At 42.1% G+C, this 17965-nt stretch overlaps 1 protein-coding gene across 1 annotated transcript in view; it reads left to right on the top strand.

Annotated features, from left to right (window-relative positions):
- The window catches only part of carmil3 (capping protein regulator and myosin 1 linker 3), a gene marked incomplete at its 5' end in the record, with an annotated part of 52237 nt that extends 48142 nt beyond the window's left edge, over positions 1-4095 (top strand). The window contains 9 exons of the mRNA XM_084188313.1: positions 62-141; positions 243-362; positions 588-762; positions 987-1389; positions 1551-1678; positions 1779-1920; positions 2079-2147; positions 2507-2623; positions 3377-4095. Of these exons, the coding sequence (XP_084044439.1) occupies positions 62-141; positions 243-362; positions 588-762; positions 987-1389; positions 1551-1678; positions 1779-1920; positions 2079-2147; positions 2507-2623; positions 3377-3417 (1275 nt within the window). The 3' untranslated portion in view covers positions 3418-4095. The remainder of the gene's footprint in view (positions 1-61; positions 142-242; positions 363-587; positions 763-986; positions 1390-1550; positions 1679-1778; positions 1921-2078; positions 2148-2506; positions 2624-3376) is intronic.
- Positions 4096-17965: the final 13870 nt, after the last annotated feature.

The raw sequence follows: 17965 nt of genomic DNA, 5'->3' as shown, positions 1-17965 counted from the left end.
GTCGTGTGTGTGTGTGTGTGTGTTTGGTTGTATTGTAAGCCTGTTATCTCTGTCCTCTCAGCACTGTTCAGAGAACGGAGGAGTCAACCTGCTGGAGGATGGACTGCCTGATTTCTACACCAAGAGAGTCCTGATTGACAGGTAGGATTTCCTCACGATACACACACACACACACACACACACTAGCGCTCTCGCTGGCGCTCTCACTGACCCGATCCCATATCTTTATCTTTCCCCACCAGTCAGCTGTCATCACTTCATCAAGCTCAGTCCCTGAGGAGGAAGAAGAGACGCAGTGTGCTGTCAATCTTCTCCGGGTTCCGCAAAAATCGCAACTCCACCATCTCCAATCAGGAAACGGAGTACGGAGGGAGTCATGAAAAGTCATGCACACATTTTATTGATTCAAATATGGTTACAGGTCCTTGTTATAAATGGTTCATTAATTGTTACCAACAACTATTTTTTTTTAAACTGATAATTTTTATAATAAGACTCTCAAACTTGCTGACATAATTGTAACTGACTTTCTCTCTCTCTCTCTCTCTCTCTCTCTCTCTCTCTCTCTCTCTCTCTCTCTCTCTCAGTAGTGGCTCAGAGAATGTGTACTCTATGATTCAGCACCCTAAGGATCCTGGGAAGGTGGAGGCCATCATTGAGGTGGGGGCCAATGGGAGGATGATGCCGTCCCTCAGGCCCATCCAGAGCGTACCACTGCCTGGGATGAGGGGGGCCAGCCCCCACTGTCTCACACAGAGACAGGTAGGAACGTACCACTGTAGGTCTGTCCCTAGCTCATGAATAGGGCCAAGAGTTTTACATGACTACTTGACCTGACTAGTCATCTCCTGGTCTATCCCACTCATTATCATAAGATGTCATAGTACAGCATGTATGCTTTTACTTTCTATGTAATCTATTGCATACGACACAGTGTAAGCCTTACAATTTTCTCTCTCTCTCTCCTTCTCTCTCCCACCTTCCAGCCTTCAGACCTGGTCAGCATGGTGTACAGTTGTATCGGAGCAGAAGACAAGGACTCAGACAGTAGCTTTGAGACCAGACCAGTGGACAGAGACACTGACAGACCGATTGCATCAGACACCCAGACAGAGACCCGTGCCAATGGACATGCAATGTCCTCCACTTCTCTGACTGACAGACTGCCTGACAGACTGCCTGACAGACAGACAGATCTAGTCAGTCAGGACCTGTCGATGCCCAGCGCTCAGACAGACACACAGGAGGAGGTGGACAGAGGGACAACGGGGACAGTCTCGTTGGACAGGCAGGAGGGCGCCCCCTGTGGACAGAAACCAGAACCCCTTTCTCAGAGCAGCAAACCCAGTCTGGCCAGCATGAGACAGAGACATCTGCAGGGGAGCTCCGGTACTGCAACATAAATATCTAGACGCTTTCATAGCTCTGGGTGCTGCATGTGCCATGGACGTAGAGTTGTTACAAAATTACAATTGTCTAATAAAAAGCTGGAGCTGGAGCACACCCAAAATTACAATTGAACTTCTGTTTCACACTTTCTTCCTTTTAAGAGAAATCAACAGATGATGTAGGATGGATAGATGGAGACGGGGTAGAAGAGGAGAAGACTGGAAGGAGACGTCAGGATGTGCAGAAAGACAGAGGGGCAGAAGGACAGCGTCCTCCCATTCCTGAAAAGGTGGGTGTGCGTGTGTCCTCTAATTTCTTGTATCGTTGTTTGTGTACGGTAGTCTGTATCTGTGTCTCAGTCTCTAACTGTATGCAATCTCTCTCCACAGCCTGGTAAAAATAATACTTCTCCAAAGACACCGCCTGCTGTCACTCCACCTGAGGAAAGAGCCAATGAGAAAACCCTGCCTCCTGTGCCACCTGCGTCTACCAAGCCGGTGTTTGAATCTTCCTATCCTGCTGGTTGTCAAGGTATCACTGTGATGAAATATCATTGAAGATGGTTTTAAGAAATTATTATTAATTGTAATGATAATTGGTTCCTTTCCTGACCAACAAATCATTCATGGCTATGAAAATGTTGTTGATGATGGCGATGGCTAAGGTTGACATTTTGAAAATTCAATCAGATGAGGGAGGAACAAATGGTTATCCACTGAAGGCACATCGCAACAGGAAAGCAAACTCATGTGACACAGGTATGTGTGTGAGTGTGTGTGTGTGTGTGTGTGTGAGCGGGTTCACTGCATGTGTGAATGTGTGCTGTACGTCTGTACATACAGGTTTGTCTCTATAGATGTCTGCATGCATGTGCTTGTTTTACGATATCTTTTCAATTCAGATTTCTGATTTAATGCATTTCTTTTCTTGCTATTTCAGTCATTGAATGCTGTCTCATAGTCTCTATTATATACTCGGTCCATCCCTCTGCCATGGACATTCCAGTAGATCTCTTAGGATGTTTATCATGACTGCTACATTCCTGCAACCTGCCCCTTTGTGACCCAGTCACCATCTGTGTGGCCCTGTGTGTGTGTCTCATATCATTTTCCTTCAGGCATGGAACGGGACAGTCCCAACGATCTGGAGAGGGGGATCTCAGATCGCGAATCCCCTGTGAAAAAACCCAGACTCCCCCAGAACAGAAACAGATCTCTGGACCCCAGGACTGGGTGTATGTATCTGTATCTCTGGACCATGCTCTGTGCCATACTGTATGTGCATGTCTGAATGTTCATACTGTAGTTTGTTTTGCGTTTGTGTGCGTGTGTGTGCGAGCCTGTTCAAAGCCTTCTTTTCATGAGTCAGTGGTGAAAGAGAATTGACCTGACATTGGCATGTTGACAGTCATGACAGTCTTACCCTAACCCACTGTGTCACATGGTCAGAAAACACTGGGCCATTAACATCTTGTTGACTGTGTCCTTGACACTGGGCCATTAAAATCTAGCTGGAAAATCCCAGACAGGATGAGTGTTTGGGGAGATGGGTGAGAGGTGCTCTTTCTAATTCTTAAAGGGATAGTTGGCTGCAGATAACCTAGCGGTTAAGAGTGTTCGGCAAGTAACCGTAAGGTCGCTGGTTCAAATCTCCGAACTGACTAGGAGAAAAATCTGTCTGTGCCCCTTGAGCAAGGCACTTAACCCTAATAGCTCCTGTAAATCGCTCTGGATAAGAACGTTTGCTAAATGACTAAAATGTTGACATTTTGGCAATTGAGCCCTTTTTTCTACTTACCCAGAGTCAGATGAAGAAAGTTAAAGGTCATTTCTGGAGCCATTGCTAACTAACGTTAGCGCAATGATTGGAAGTCTACAGGAGCAGCTAAGTAGAAAAAAAAACGCTTATTTGCCAAAATGTTGAATTATCCCTTTAATGGCAGATTAAATGAGGCCAAACAAGGACCCTGACATTCAACTCTGTCTAGGTCCTGAAAGTCCAGATCCCGGCACCGGTGAGACGTCATGACAACAACCGACAGGAGGCAAAGACAATGTTCAGGACAACTGTCGGGAGATGAGGAGAGTGAAGAGAGATAGATAGAGAAGGGAAGTTAGGAACTTGGTCACCATAGACCCAACTGTCGTTATCCTCATATACAGTAGTCATTTCTCTCATATTGGCTGAACATGCATGTATGCTCTGCTTTTTTCCTTTCATACTCAGTTGCACTTGCTTTCATTCCTTTACAGAGGAAACACACACACTGGTGTCTGAGGGCGCTCTGGTATTCTCATGCCCTGTTATTTCTTGCACTTCTTGTTGTACAAACATCTTTGATCATATTTCTCATTCTCCCTGGTCTTTCTGTCATTGACAATTTGTGACACTGCTACTGTAAGAATGAGTTGGTATTTATTCTAAACCAGTATTATGTAAATATTCAATAAGTGAACAAACTACACTAACCATTGTTATTACTAAGTCATTACATGGTAACAGGTAACTTCATGTTTTTATTTACAATAAGGTTATGATGAATATGATGTTGTAAGGATGTTTTTCCTATGGCGTATGATAAGTGAAGATTGAGACGATGACGTGTATTGTTTATCATATTACAGTAATCTAGTAGTTTATCAATGGAACATGATGGCAGTTTGTTTTAATCTGTTTTAATTACATTTTACAGGACTGAAATAAGTATATTTTCTAAAAATCCATATAATTAAACGATCAATAAAAATTGATTTTTACCAAAGGAACCAAACTGATGATGCACTCTCTTGGGGACAAACAAAACCACCCTAACCTGACTTCTGCATCAGGAACTCCTTTATTTTTTTGGTGTGAGATTAGGATTTGGCCCACTATGAAAATTGCGTCCATGGGTTTTGGAGCAGTACTATGTAGTGCCAGCAGAGGGAGCCAAATACTTTGAGTTTAGAGATGAAGCCATTACTTGGATGAGACAAATTAGTAAGGCTGAGTTTAGACAAGTAGTCCAATTCTGATCTTTTTCAGAGCTGATGTGATTGGTCAAAATAACAGAATTGGGCTGCCTGTGTAAACACAGCCTAACTGCCCTTCTACACTACAGCCATTGGGCGTCCGGCGTTGCCGTCAGACATAAGTCGTTGAGGGGATGCTTCCTTTGAAATCAATGAAAGCTGCTATGCTGGCCGTGTTGCACTCGCATCCAAGCTCAAGAATCGCAGAGGTTCAATTTGACGGCTGATGCTTATGTTCATTCTATCTTGTGAATTGAAATAATGAGAAATAAAGTTACAAATGGCCTCCACTAGACACCGCTGGTTATTTTACTAAGATCTATGAAGTCAATAAGCTACTAGCTAGCAGAAACTGTAGCTAGCTAGCCACATTGACTATGTTCACAATGTAAAGAAAAGCAGCATGTGTAATTTAGAGGATCATTTAGTATAACCACTAGCAACAATTTGATAGTACTTGTTAAAAATTGAACCAAAGCTATTGTACTTACGCATAATCTATAAATATGGTACAGTACAGTAGGGGAAAATAGAATAAAGATGCTCTTCCCCTCTGGTCCCCTCTGCTCTCCGTGTTGAAGGTAGAATGTCATATTGACATGATGCACGGGACGCTTATAGTGGAGCTGAAGTGTTAGCCACACAAACTATACATGAGGAGTGTCTGTGAAAAGTATTTTTAATAGAATTGGTAGTGTCCATTTGCTTGAGGTAGCCTTCATCTGAAAGACAGGCCAAGAAGAAATTAATCAATGAATTAGGCAAGGATTAAATTGGCTCTGTAAAAAGACTACATTCATTAATCGGTAACACTTTACAATAAGGTTTCATTGGTAAAGGGTTTATAAACGGTTTTGTAGTGTCTGAACATTTATAGCTTTGGCTGAGGTTTTCATATTGTTGGTTAAATGAACTCTACTTTGCTTTGCTGAAACATCTGGAAAGTATTACTATAGGGGCCCCCTAAAACAGTGGACATTGGGATATGTGGAGGCCAGGGATTGGTCTATTCAAAACACGACATCTTATGTTACATAGGATATATACCATGTTTGAACAAAGGGACGGGGAGAGCGATCATATTTGAGATTGGGTTTGTTGCTCTCCAGATTCTGCAGAAGTCTGTAAATTGATGCTGAAATCTTTGATATAATAAAAGTTATAATCAAGTACAGTGTCAGCAGATTTCTTATCAACACAGCATTGCAGCATCGTTGTTCGGCCACCACAGAAATTGGGACGTGTTGCGTCTGTTTCAACGTTACATCATGGGCTCCGAGCTGACTCTCGCTCCAGAGTCCGGCAGATAAGGGTGAGCTTTCTCACAACTTTGGGCGCTGGTCAGTTCGTGTAGCTGTGTGTGCGTTGGGGGGATGCACCGTGAACAACCTGTGTGAGCTGTGCTGTTATTGCTGTGTGATGAGATTCCGTTCTAATTTTCTGCATTTTGTTTGCGTTGGAAACAAAGCAAACAGGGGGGAGTGTGTATATAATACAGGATCAAAGGAAAAAAAGGAATTGATAACACTGGGCCCAGGGAAATTTGGCTTGAATAAAATTAAAGGGAAAAGGAATCAAATAAAGGAATAAGACAAGGAACTAAGGAAAAATTTATACTAATTAGGACGTCGCTGATCTACGGAAGCCCTCAAATGAGGCGATCATTAGATGGGCCACAAATCCTGGGAAGTCACTAGGTGGATTTTCGGGTCAGTTCCAAGGGACTGAGTTTGTAGAATACACATTCAATTGTATGTTACCTCTCGGTATATAGTTGACGAGGTATATGTCTGAAGTAGCCTCTCATTGAATATCTGCAACTCAAGGTAGCACAAATTTAGGAAGGAAAATAAAGGAATAGGAGCGACGGAAGCATGCTTTTGGAATTGTATGAATGGATGCATTCTTGTTGATTGAATAGTTTTCAGGTGTGTGTGAGAGAAAGAGAGTGTGTGTGTGTGCAAATAAAGATGTCTCTGCTGTGTTTGAGCTGTGTGGATTGTGCAGAGAGTTATATGCTCGACTCATGCTATGATAAGATTTTATGTTAGATATATATACATATATATGTTTTGGTTGAGAACAGGGGTTTTAGTTTTTTTGTAAGGAAATCTGTTAATTACGGTTAAAACCTTATGAGTCTCCATTTGAGAGAACGTTTTCACATTTGTTAAAATCTATGAGCCCCCGGGAGGACGTTATGATTGTATAGAGAGGATTTGTAATGGATAAGAAAATAAGTATAACTCTACAGATTAGAGTAAAATAAGTGAAGAAAGAAGAGAGAGATAATAGACTACAGTTACGTTAAGAAACTTCGAAGTAGGATTTGTGTTCTATGTTTTGTGTTGGTTTGTGCGTTTTGTTCAGTGTTACTGTTGTCTGTGAGGTAAATGTGGTTTGTTGGAAAGAACGGAGAGACAGCTGGTCTGTCTGCTGTTTGACTTAGAGAAAAATTGCTTGCGGGAGCACTCATCTCACTCTGAAGACACACTAATAAATGAACTGCGCATGTGTGGAGTTCTAGGATTTTGCAGTTAAACAGAGCGAATATGCCACTCCCCTGCCTGCACTGAGCTGCTGTGACACGCAAACTTATAGCTGAAAAAAGAAAGGGGGAGATTTGAGTATACACGAATAAAGTATTCTGTCTGTTAAGCGGCTGTTGCTTGACTAAGAAAAACATATATGATGATTATTCCAATAGTTTAATATCTGTATTGTATGGTTGAAATAACCCAGTGAGTACATAAAATACTAAATTGTTGTCTGTTTCTTTGGTTCTATTGTGGTGTGAGAGATGAGAAGGAGGAGACAGAGAGAGAGGAGGTGCTGACTAGTGCGTCACGCGATAGCATGTGCTGTCCCAGATCCAGTCCAATTAAGGCCAGTACTGTTCTATCCACAAACTTACTTTCCCTTACAGGATATTATAGATGAAGGGCATTTACAGTGTGGAAAAAAAGTATTTAGTCAGCCACCAATTGTGCAAGTTCTCCCACTTAAAAAGATGAGAGAGGCCTGTAATTTTCATCATAGGTACACGTCAACTATGACAGACAAATTGAGGGAAAAAAATCCAGAAAATCACATTGTAGGATTTCTAATGAATTTATTTGCAAATTATGGTGGAAAATAAGTATTTGGTCACCTACAAACAAACAAGATTTCTGGCTCTCACAGACCTGTAACTTCTTCTTTAAGAGGCTCCTCTGTCCTCCACTCGTTACCTGTATTAATGGCACCTGTTTGAACTTGTTATCAGTATAAAAGACACCTGTCCACAACCTCAAACAGTCACACTCCAAACTCCACTATGGCCAAGACCAAAGAGCTGTCAAAGGACACCAGAAACAAAATTGTAGACCTGCACCAGGCTGGGAAGACTGAATCTGCAATAGGTAAGCAGCTTGGTTTGAAGAAATCAACTGTGGGAGCAATTATTAGGAAATGGAAGACATACAAGACCACTGATAATCCCTCGATCTGGGGCTCCACGCAAGATCTCACCCCGTGGGATCAAAATGATCACAAGAACGGTGAGCAAAAATCCCAGAACCACACGGGGGGACCTAGTGAATGACCTGCAGAGAGCTGGGACCAAAGTAACAAAGCCTACCATCAGTAACACACTACGCCGCCAGGGACTCAAATCCTGCAGTGCCAGACGTGTCCCCCTGCTTAAGCCAGTACATGTCCAGGCCCATCTGAAGTTTGCTAGAGTGCATTTGGATGATCCAGAAGAGGATTGGGAGAATGTCATATGGTCAGATGAAACCAAAATAGAACTTTTTGGTAAAAACTCAACTCGTCGTGTTTGGAGGACAAAGAATGCTGAGTTGCATCCAAAGAACACCATACCTACTATGAAGCATGTGGGTGGAAACATCATGCTTTGGGGCTGTTTTTCTGCAAAGGGACCAGGACGACTGATCCGTGTAAAGGAAAGAATGAATGGGGCCATGTATCGTGAGATTTTGAGTGAAAACCTCCTTCCATCAGCAAGGGCATTGAAGATGAAACGTGGCTGGGTCTTTCAGCATGACAATGATCCCAAACACACCGCCCGGGCAACGAAGGAGTGGCTTCGTAAGAAGCATTTCAAGGTCCTGGAGTGGCCTAGCCAGTCTCCAGATCTCAACCCCATAGAAAATCTTTGGAGGGAGTTGAAAGTCTGTGTTGCCCAGCGACAGCCCCAAAACATCACTGCTCTAGAGAAGATCTGCATGGAGGAATGGGCCAAAATACCAGCAACAGTGTGTGAAAACCTTGTGAAGACTTACAGAAAACGTTTGACCTGTGTCATTGCCAACAAAGGGTATATAACAAAGTATTGAGAAACTTTTGTTATTGACCAAATACTTATTTTCCACCATAATTTGCAAATAAATTCATTAAAAATCCTACAATGTGATTTTCTGGATTTTTTTTTCCTCATTTTGTCTGTCATAGTTGACGTGTACCTATGATGAAAATTACAGGCCTCTCTCATCTTTTTAAGTGGGAGAACTTGCACAGTTGGTGGCTGACTAAATACTTTTTTTCCCCACTGTATCTGTTTGTGTATGCCTAAAATATTTCATGTTGTGAACATTTAGCAGGGACTTGGCAACATACTGATCAATTGATGTAATTGAGAATTGCACATTGAAGTTTTTTTGTGCATGGGTTGTTTTGATTAGAGTTGTGTTGGAAATCCAGCACTGAGATTATTCTGTAAAATTAAGGTGATTGGGTGCTTATTAAGCAATTGGTTTGTGGGTGCTGTAGTGTTGCTGGATTACAGGTCTTTCTTTTTTGATTGCTCTGAAGTTGACTAGTTTCCTTTATTTTTATTTATCGGATGTGGTAAGATTTTCACTAATCAATATTTTTTTGGAATAAATAAATAAATACATAAATAAAATAATAATAAAGTTAAATAAATAAATTTATAAAAATTATAAAAATAGGAGGGAAAGATAAGCAACATAGCTTAAAGTATTTTTTGGTTTACAAATTAATTAGTTTAAAATAATAATAAAAAATAATAATAATTCACAATAAAGGAATATAAAAGAGTTGTTACAATGCGGGAAAAGGACATCAAAACTATGAAAGTAATTACTCCTGTTGATGTAGTACAAAATAGTAATCCTTTAGTTAATGGTATTGCAAGGTTATCTGGAAAATGGCATAAACGTTGGCCTGACATTGAACAACCATGGCCAGTGGAAGGGACTCTTAACCCAGACGTAATTAAAATAATGCAAGTGCTTGTGTCCACATATAAGGCAGATCAAAAGAAGGGGAAAAAAGGGGAACAGCGTAAAGAAAAGAGACAAAGAAAGCTGGGTGTTCTTAAGTTGTTTGAAAATGAGGGACAAAAACTGATAAAAGATACAAAAGATAAAAGAGACAGAGGTATAGAGAAAATGGCAAAAGAGGCGAAGGTAACAGAAAAACTAATGGCGAAGTCAATACACCTTTCTCACATAAGGATTCAGCAAAAAGACCCCCACCTTACGAGGAAGAAGTAGAGTTTAAGGACGTCTATCCTCAGCTTCCAGTGATCATTCAGGAGGGTGATTATTGCATCAGAGATGAAGATGAACGAATAATAGAGAGAGGACAAGCAGAAACGACCATAAAGATGAATCCAAACTCCAAAAGTAAGAAGAAACGACATGTCTGGAAACTAAGGGTAGAGTGAGGTTCAGGAGGATGGAATTTGAAGATGATGATGATGATGATGATCAGAGTGATTCAGAAGAGATCATGAGTGGATATGACCCTGTGATCAGACGGAGGTTGGCTAGAGCGGAAAGAAGGGGTGATGGAAGTTGGAAGAAGAAGGATACAAGAGATTGGACCTCTGATGAAAGTGAAGATGGAGACAGCGATGAAAATTTGGAGATTAAAGGTGCTTCATGTTCAAGAGGATTTTATCCTACAATGACTAGCACAGAAGAAATAGAAAGAGATATGGATCGATGCATATCATGCTTGGATAAGGCGAATAATTTAAAAGAAGTAAGAGAATTGGAAGAACAACTCAAGAAGTTGAAGATACAGAAGGAAAAACTGCTGAAAAAAGAATCCCAAAAATTGGAGAGGAGGTATACATTGCGGCCAAGAAAAGGGAGCACAAGTAAGAAGATGATGCCAGTGATAATTCGAGGACAGAACCTGGAGTATAAGCCTTTGCAGAATACCGATATGTCAGATATACTTGAGAAGCTGCCTACTCTTCAAGATGGAGCATATCCTTGGATTTCAAAGTTGGAAGAAATTACGGTGGGAACACAGTCTGCCATAGGAGACATTAAGAGACTTTTGGCTAATCTCCTTGGGATTCCAGGTATGGAAGAAATTTTTCAGAGAGCTGGACTTAATCGATATATGGGGACTGCGGTGAATGATCCTGAGTTGTTAGCTGCAAGTAGAAATAGGCTGTGGAGAGCACTGAAAGATAAGTTTCCAACAAATGTGCATCCTGACAACATTCTGATTGACTCACTAGGACAACAAGAAAATCTGAGAGCCTATGTGTCAAGAGCTCATCAAGTGTGGAGAAATATTACCGGAAATGATCCAGATGTGAGTCAAATAGAGCAGTCAATTTTGCGAGCTAAACTGCAGATGGGGCTGCCCTCACCAGTAAGGAGCAAACTGGCAGAGGTGGTTGGACTTGGAAGCATGGCAAAAGGTGTCTATACAGATCATATAGCCCATCAAGTGGATCTATACAGGAAAAAGGAACACAACCAGAAAGAACAGGACCAAGAAAATCTCAGAAAACTAAATCAAATACAACTGGTGGAGAATAAGAAGACGGAGAAGAAACAGGATTTGGTTATGCAGAATCAGTGTTCATCAAATCAACAATCACTGCCACAGCTTCAACCGAACCAGGTCCAACCGCAATTGTCCCAGCCACCACTAGTGGGACCAGTTGTTTCATATCCACAGCCAGTTTCCGGACAGACACAGAATTGGAGAGGAAGAGGACGAGAAGGCTTAGGAAGAGGAAGAGGAGGAAGATTTAATCCATACTTCCAGCAATCTTCAGAAGTGTGTTATAATTGTGGACAGGTTGGTCACTTTGCCCGTGAGTGTAACGGGCCAGGAGGAAACACCAGAGGAAATTTCAGAGGAAGATACAGGGGCCAGTCAAGATCATTTGGAGGACCGGTGAACCCTTATAGGGGCCCGGAGCCAGGATTCTAGAGGTGCCCAAAAGATCCGAAAGGGGGGTGTCAGCTGGTAGCATCAGGACCGGAAAAAGATCTAACAATTGAGGTGAAAGTAAACAACCGACCATTGGAAGTGATGGCGGATAGCGGAGCTGCTTTCACTTGTGTTCGGCCTGAAGATGTTACACATCTCCCTATGTCCAATCAACTGATTCGGACAATTGGATTTGAGGGAGTGAAACAGCTGATTCCTCTTACGGAACCAATTGAGCTCTGCTATAAAAATCAGAAAACTACAATACCCATACTGGTATCGGAACATACACCTATTGCATTGTTGGGAAGAGATGCATTGTGTAGATTTGAATTGTACAATAAAATGTACGCCAGATGGCTGTCTGGTAGAAGTGCCAAAAGAAAAGGTTTACCAATTGTTGATGACGACAGAGATTGACTCTTCTTCAGTATTTTGGATTGGAAATCTCAGTGCAGATTTTTTGAAGCCGGCTAAGATATGGGAGAAACTTATTGTGGCAAACATGCCAGATGCGAGGCTTCCTGAATATCCATTTCATTGTATGCTCAAGTATTTCAAGAATGCCGCCCAATCGAACTCAGAGGAATGGTTGAGTCATCAACCAAAGAAAGTTCAACTCAACTCATGTTGCATAATTTTAGGACCACAAGGAGCAGCTATGAATATAAACACAGATGATTATCTGGATAAAGAATTTGAGATTGAGAAGAGTGTGCCACATGTGACCTTGTTGGTTTCTGAAGACTATGAGCAGAAGCATATAGGAGAAATGATGACAGAAGCAGAGAAAGCTGTTTTTGTACCGATGAAAGAGAATTTGGCGATTTGGAGGAGTGAAGATCAGCGATTTCTCAAAATCATGATTTCGGCTCAAGGACAAGGACAGCCACAAGCTGTACGGATGACACATGAATCTATTTGCAGTGTGAAGATGGATTCAGACCCTATGAAAGAGGAGATGTTGCAAGAAGTTCCAGAAGGTTTGTGGTCTCAACACAGTACCGATATTGGACTTCAGCCCAACCGGTGAAAGTTGAACTTCGACTAGGAGCCAGACCTCCTTGGAAGAATCAGTATCCATTGAAAGATGAAGCAATCCAAGGGATCGAACCACAAATTGAAGGACTTTCGAAAGCAGGTGTTTTGAAGACAATAAAAAAATCCTCAGAGTAACACGCCTTTGTTGCTTGTGAAGAAACCTGATGAGACTTATCGTGTGGTTCATGATTTGAGAGCGGTGAATGAGGTATTGACTGATTTTCCAGCAGAAGTGCCAGACCCGCATACCTTGTTAGCCCAAATCCCTCCTGATGCGACACATTTCACGGTATTAGACTTATGTGGTGCATTTTTTAGTGTTCCACTTAGTGTAGAAAGTCAGGGTTTATTTGGGTTCACATATAATGGACAGTTCTATGAGTACAGTCGATTCCCACAGGGGTTCAAGCATAGCCCTCACATTTTCAATAAAGTACTGAAGGACGATTTAGTAGGGATAGATCAGATATTGCAAAGCACTGTCACTCAGTATGTGGATGAAATAATTATCTGTTCACAGAATAAGGAAACATGTCATAAAGACTCAATTAAATTGCTACAGGTATTGGCAGAAAAGGGGCATAAGGTTTCACAGAAAAAGTTGCAATATTGCCAGGAGAAGGTCGTTTATTTGGGTCAGAAAATAATGCATGGACACAGAAGCATTTCTGACAGTCAATTGGAAGCTATTCGTAAGGCTCCGAAGCCTAGAACTGTCAGAGAGATGATGACATTTCTTGGTATTGCTGGTTATTCTTCAGCCTGGGTTGAGGGCTATGCTAGTTTGACGGGACCTTTGAGAGCTATGGTTAAGGATACTGGGAATGGTCAACTCCATAGCAATCTTTCCTGGACACAGGAAGGCTTTGTGGCATTTGAAACGATCAAACAGAGGTTGCAAGAGGCACCAGCACTCACACTACCAGACTACTCTAAGAATTTCTTGCTATTTGTGTCTACTTCTACTGGAGGTAAATATGCTTGTGCAGTTCTTTGTCAGCCGACAGGTACAGGGACGAATCCTCAACCTATTTCCTACTGCTCTACTGCCTATTCAGAAGTAGAACTAGGGCTACCACTGTGCTACAGAGCAATGGTGGGAGTATATTTAATGTCTGACAAAGCATCATCTGTTACGATGGGTTACCCAGTAACAATTCTTACCCATCATAGTCTCAGAAATCTTCTGAACTATGGAAAATATACATTGACTATGCCTAGGCTCAGAGACTATCATAGGCTCTTAGAGCAAGAAGATGTCACCCTAGTGAGGTGTGATACGGTGAATCCAGCCGAGAATTTGCCAACTTCAGAGGATGGTGAGCCACATGATTGTGTTCAAGAAGCAGAGAAATACTCGAGGCTTAGATCAGATTTGCAAGCCCTTCCATTATGTGAGGCAGACCTGGAGTATTGGACTGATGGGTCTTGTTATCGTGTGGGAGATACATTGTGTGCTGGCTATGCAGTAGTTAAAGCCCAAGGAACTGGATTTGTTGTTGAAAAGGCTGAAGTAATACCACAGCCTGCGTCCGCACAACTTGCTGAACTTGTGGGGCTAACAGAAGCGGGTTTGTTAGCAGAAGGAAAGCGAGTGACGATATATACTGATTCTGCATATGCACATAGTGTATGTCATTTGTTTGGAGCAGTGTGGAAAGGTCGAGGGTTTAAGAAAACGGATGGTTCTCCGATACAACATCATGCGAAAATAATGAAACTGATGCATGCTATGATGAAGCCTAAAGAGATAGCGATAGCTAAGTGTGCAGCTCATAAAACAGATGAGTCAAAAGTCACACAAGGGAACAAAGCTGCTGATGAAGCTGCAAAAGCCATCACAGGAGCGGACAAATTGGGCAAGGTTTTTCTGGTCACTCATGGAGTAGACTTGGAAGACAAAATTACGCTTAAGGATGTGATTTTGATGCAGGAAGCTGCTTCTACGATTGACAAACAGTTATGGCTAGACCAAGGTGCCGTCAAAGATGCAATGGGTCTTTGGAGAAACCATGAGGGGTTGATAGTAGTGCCTCTAGACCTATTAGGTCTGATGATTCAGGAAGCACATGGGTTAGGTAATGTTGCAAGGGGGGAGGTTAGGAGAAAGATCACAAAGGAGTATGGTGTTTGGGCACCATACAGTGGGGAAAAAAAGTATTTAGTCAGCCACCAATTGCGCAAGTTCTCCCACTTAAAAAGATGAGAGAGGCCTGTAATTTTCATCATAGGTACACGTCAACTATGACAGACAAAATGAGAATTTTTTTCCCAGAAAATCACATTGTAGGATTTTTAATGAATTTATTTGCAAATTATGGTGGAAAATAAGTATTTGGTCAATAACAAAAGTTTCTCAATACTTTGTTATATACCCTTTGTTGGCAATGACACAGGTCAAACGTTTTCTGTAAGTCTTCACAAGGTTTTCACACACTGTTGCTGGTATTTTGGCCCATTCCTCCATGCAGATCTCCTCTAGAGCAGTGATGTTTTGGGGCTGTCGCTGGGCAACACGGACTTTCAACTCCCTCCAAAGATTTTCTATGGGGTTGAGATCTGGAGACTGGCTAGGCCACTCCAGGACCTTGAAATGCTTCTTACAAAGCCACTCCTTCGTTGCCCGGGCGGTGTGTTTGGGATCATTGTCATGCTGAAAGACCCAGCCACGTTTCATCTTCAATGCCCTTGCTGATGGAAGGAGGTTTTCACTCTAAATCTCACGATACATGGCCCCATTCATTCTTTCCTTTACACGGATCAGTCGTCCTGGTCCCTTTGCAGAAAAACAGCCCCAAAGCATGATGTTTCCACCCACATGCTTCATAGTAGGTATGGTGTTCTTTGGATGCAACTCAGCATTCTTTGTCCTCCAAACACGACGAGTTGAGTTTTTACCAAAAAGTTCTATTTTGGTTTCATCTGACCATATGACATTCTCCCAATCCTCTTCTGGATCATCCAAATGCACTCTAGCAAACTTCAGATGGGCCTGGACATGTACTGGCTTAAGCAGGGGGACACGTCTGGCACTGCAGGATTTGAGTCCCTGGCGGCGTAGTGTGTTACTGATGGTAGGCTTTGTTACTTTGGTCCCAGCTCTCTGCAGGTCATTCACTAGGTCCCCCCGTGTGGTTCTGGGATTTTTTCTCACCATTCTTGTGATCATTTTGACCCCACGGGGTGAGATCTTGCGTGGAGCCCCAGATCGAGGGAGATTATCAGTGGTCTTGTATGTCTTCCATTTCCTAATAATTGCTCCCACAGTTGATTTCTTCAAACCAAGCTGCTTACCTATTGCAGATTCAGTCTTCCCAGCCTGGTGCAGGTCTACAATTTTGTTTCTGGTGTCCTTTGACAGCTCTTTGGTCTTGGCCATAGTGGAGTTTGGAGTGTGACTGTTTGAGGTTGTGGACAGGTGTCTTTTATACTGATAACAAGTTCAAACAGGTGCCATTAATACAGGTAATGAGTGGAGGACAGAGGAGCCTCTTAAGGAAGAAGTTACAGGTCTGTGAGAGCCAGAAATGGTTGGTTTTCAGAACAATGGGCAACTCCCATGATGTGTCTTGCCCCACGTTGGAAACCCTGATGATGCATTGGTCGATTTAGCTATTTATTCCAGGAATTAAGGCCTCATCTGAAGATCTCAAGCCATGTTATTGGTGTCGTTCGCTGGTTTAGTAAGGGACTTTGTGAGATCTGCCCATCTGTGAAACGTGCTTGAAATAAAGACGACCTGGAACGTGCCCAGAAATGTATGTTGACACTGACATCATGTGACAGTGCGTCATGAAGAATCAGGATGGAGGTGAGTACGCAATGGCCAGACAGAAGAGAAAGAAAGAAACATTCACAATATAAAAATGTTGACAGAGGAGAGCGGGTACGTTCTCTGAAAGTGTTTACGCACGTGAACACACTGGAATTTGAATGCATGGTAGTGAATGAGAGAACAGACGGGCCGCGAGCTTCAACACCGTCAATGCATCATGTGCTTCAAATTAGAAAGCAAGCAAGGCTATTTTTCTGGCATCTAGGCAATGCAATGCTGGTGAAGTGAGCCGATTAACAGACTGTTTGTGCATTGTCACGTCTGTAATTGTGACATGTATAGTTAGTGTCTATTTGGTGTTGATAAGTTTAGCTGCCATTGCTGATAATAAATATTTGAAAACAATAACTTTATGCCTACCTTTGTTGATTTCGAGCACAGGCATATAGCCTAGGCAGGCTCCGGCTGGGAAACTCGAAGGACTCTGTTCAAGAGAGAATACTCTTATGTATAAAGAACGAGACTAGCTAAATTCTTTATAAACTGCAAGGGAGTATTAGCTACAACTCTCCTCACCTTAGAGAGCCAACATAACAGAGGCAGGTACGGTGAGTCAAGGGACACGCAACAATAATTCAGGGTTACATAGCAAACATAACAAATACAACTGTTTATTATGGATTCTCAGGACAATTAAGTTGGCATATGCTACACAGTGTATGCAAAGATTTTTATAACTAAACCAAGATAGACCACAGCTTATCGTTTCCAATGGGAACAAATTAGTATAGTGGGTAGAACAAGTAAGGAGGTGGGCAGGGCCAAGTACGAACTAGCGATATCCTATTGGCGCGTTCTAGTATACATCTGCATAATTCTGCTAGGGAACGCCTACTCTGGGAATTGGCCTTTGCACTCCTAAACAGCGCGATTAAAAAAAACTTTTGCAATGGGTAAAGTCTACAAAACTTAGTCCACTCTGTTCATAACAGATTCTGGTTTTGAAACAGAAAACGGTATTGAGATCAAATGTTTAATTGATGAGAACATTTGCAGAATGTGGGCCAAAATCCATCTTGTTCCATCTTCTCCCACTGCCCGCCAGTGGGCTTCCTCTCACTACCATCTTTTGTAGTGAGTGGAAACGCCAACCGGATGCTTTACATTTATACATCCAGTGAAATATCTGCCTCATTGTTCTATCTGTGGTGTATGTGAATTGACGCTGTCTACTCTCGCACACAATTTTTTATGCCGTTGACAGCGTATCTCTTGGGTTTCGGCTTAAGTAGCTAACAAGCTAACTAACTTTTGGAAGCACCTCTGTCCTACCTAGCTAGGAAAGATTAGCTAGCATTAGGTAAAACCTAATACGTCTTTGAATACAGAAATTCTGCTAGATGATTTAGCACGAGATAATCTTTGGCATGACGTAGTTAGCTAGCTAAGTAGATCACGTTTGCTGGCTAGTTATCTTCTCTAGCTAGTTAGCAAACGTTAGCTGCCAGCTAGCTAACTAACATCGACATGACAGAATTTC

Source organism: Coregonus lavaretus, assembly GCF_964263955.1.
Source record: "Coregonus lavaretus genome assembly, chromosome: 23".
Taxonomy (NCBI): domain Eukaryota; kingdom Metazoa; phylum Chordata; class Actinopteri; order Salmoniformes; family Salmonidae; genus Coregonus; species Coregonus lavaretus.
This window is presented reverse-complemented; position numbering and strand designations above follow the sequence as displayed.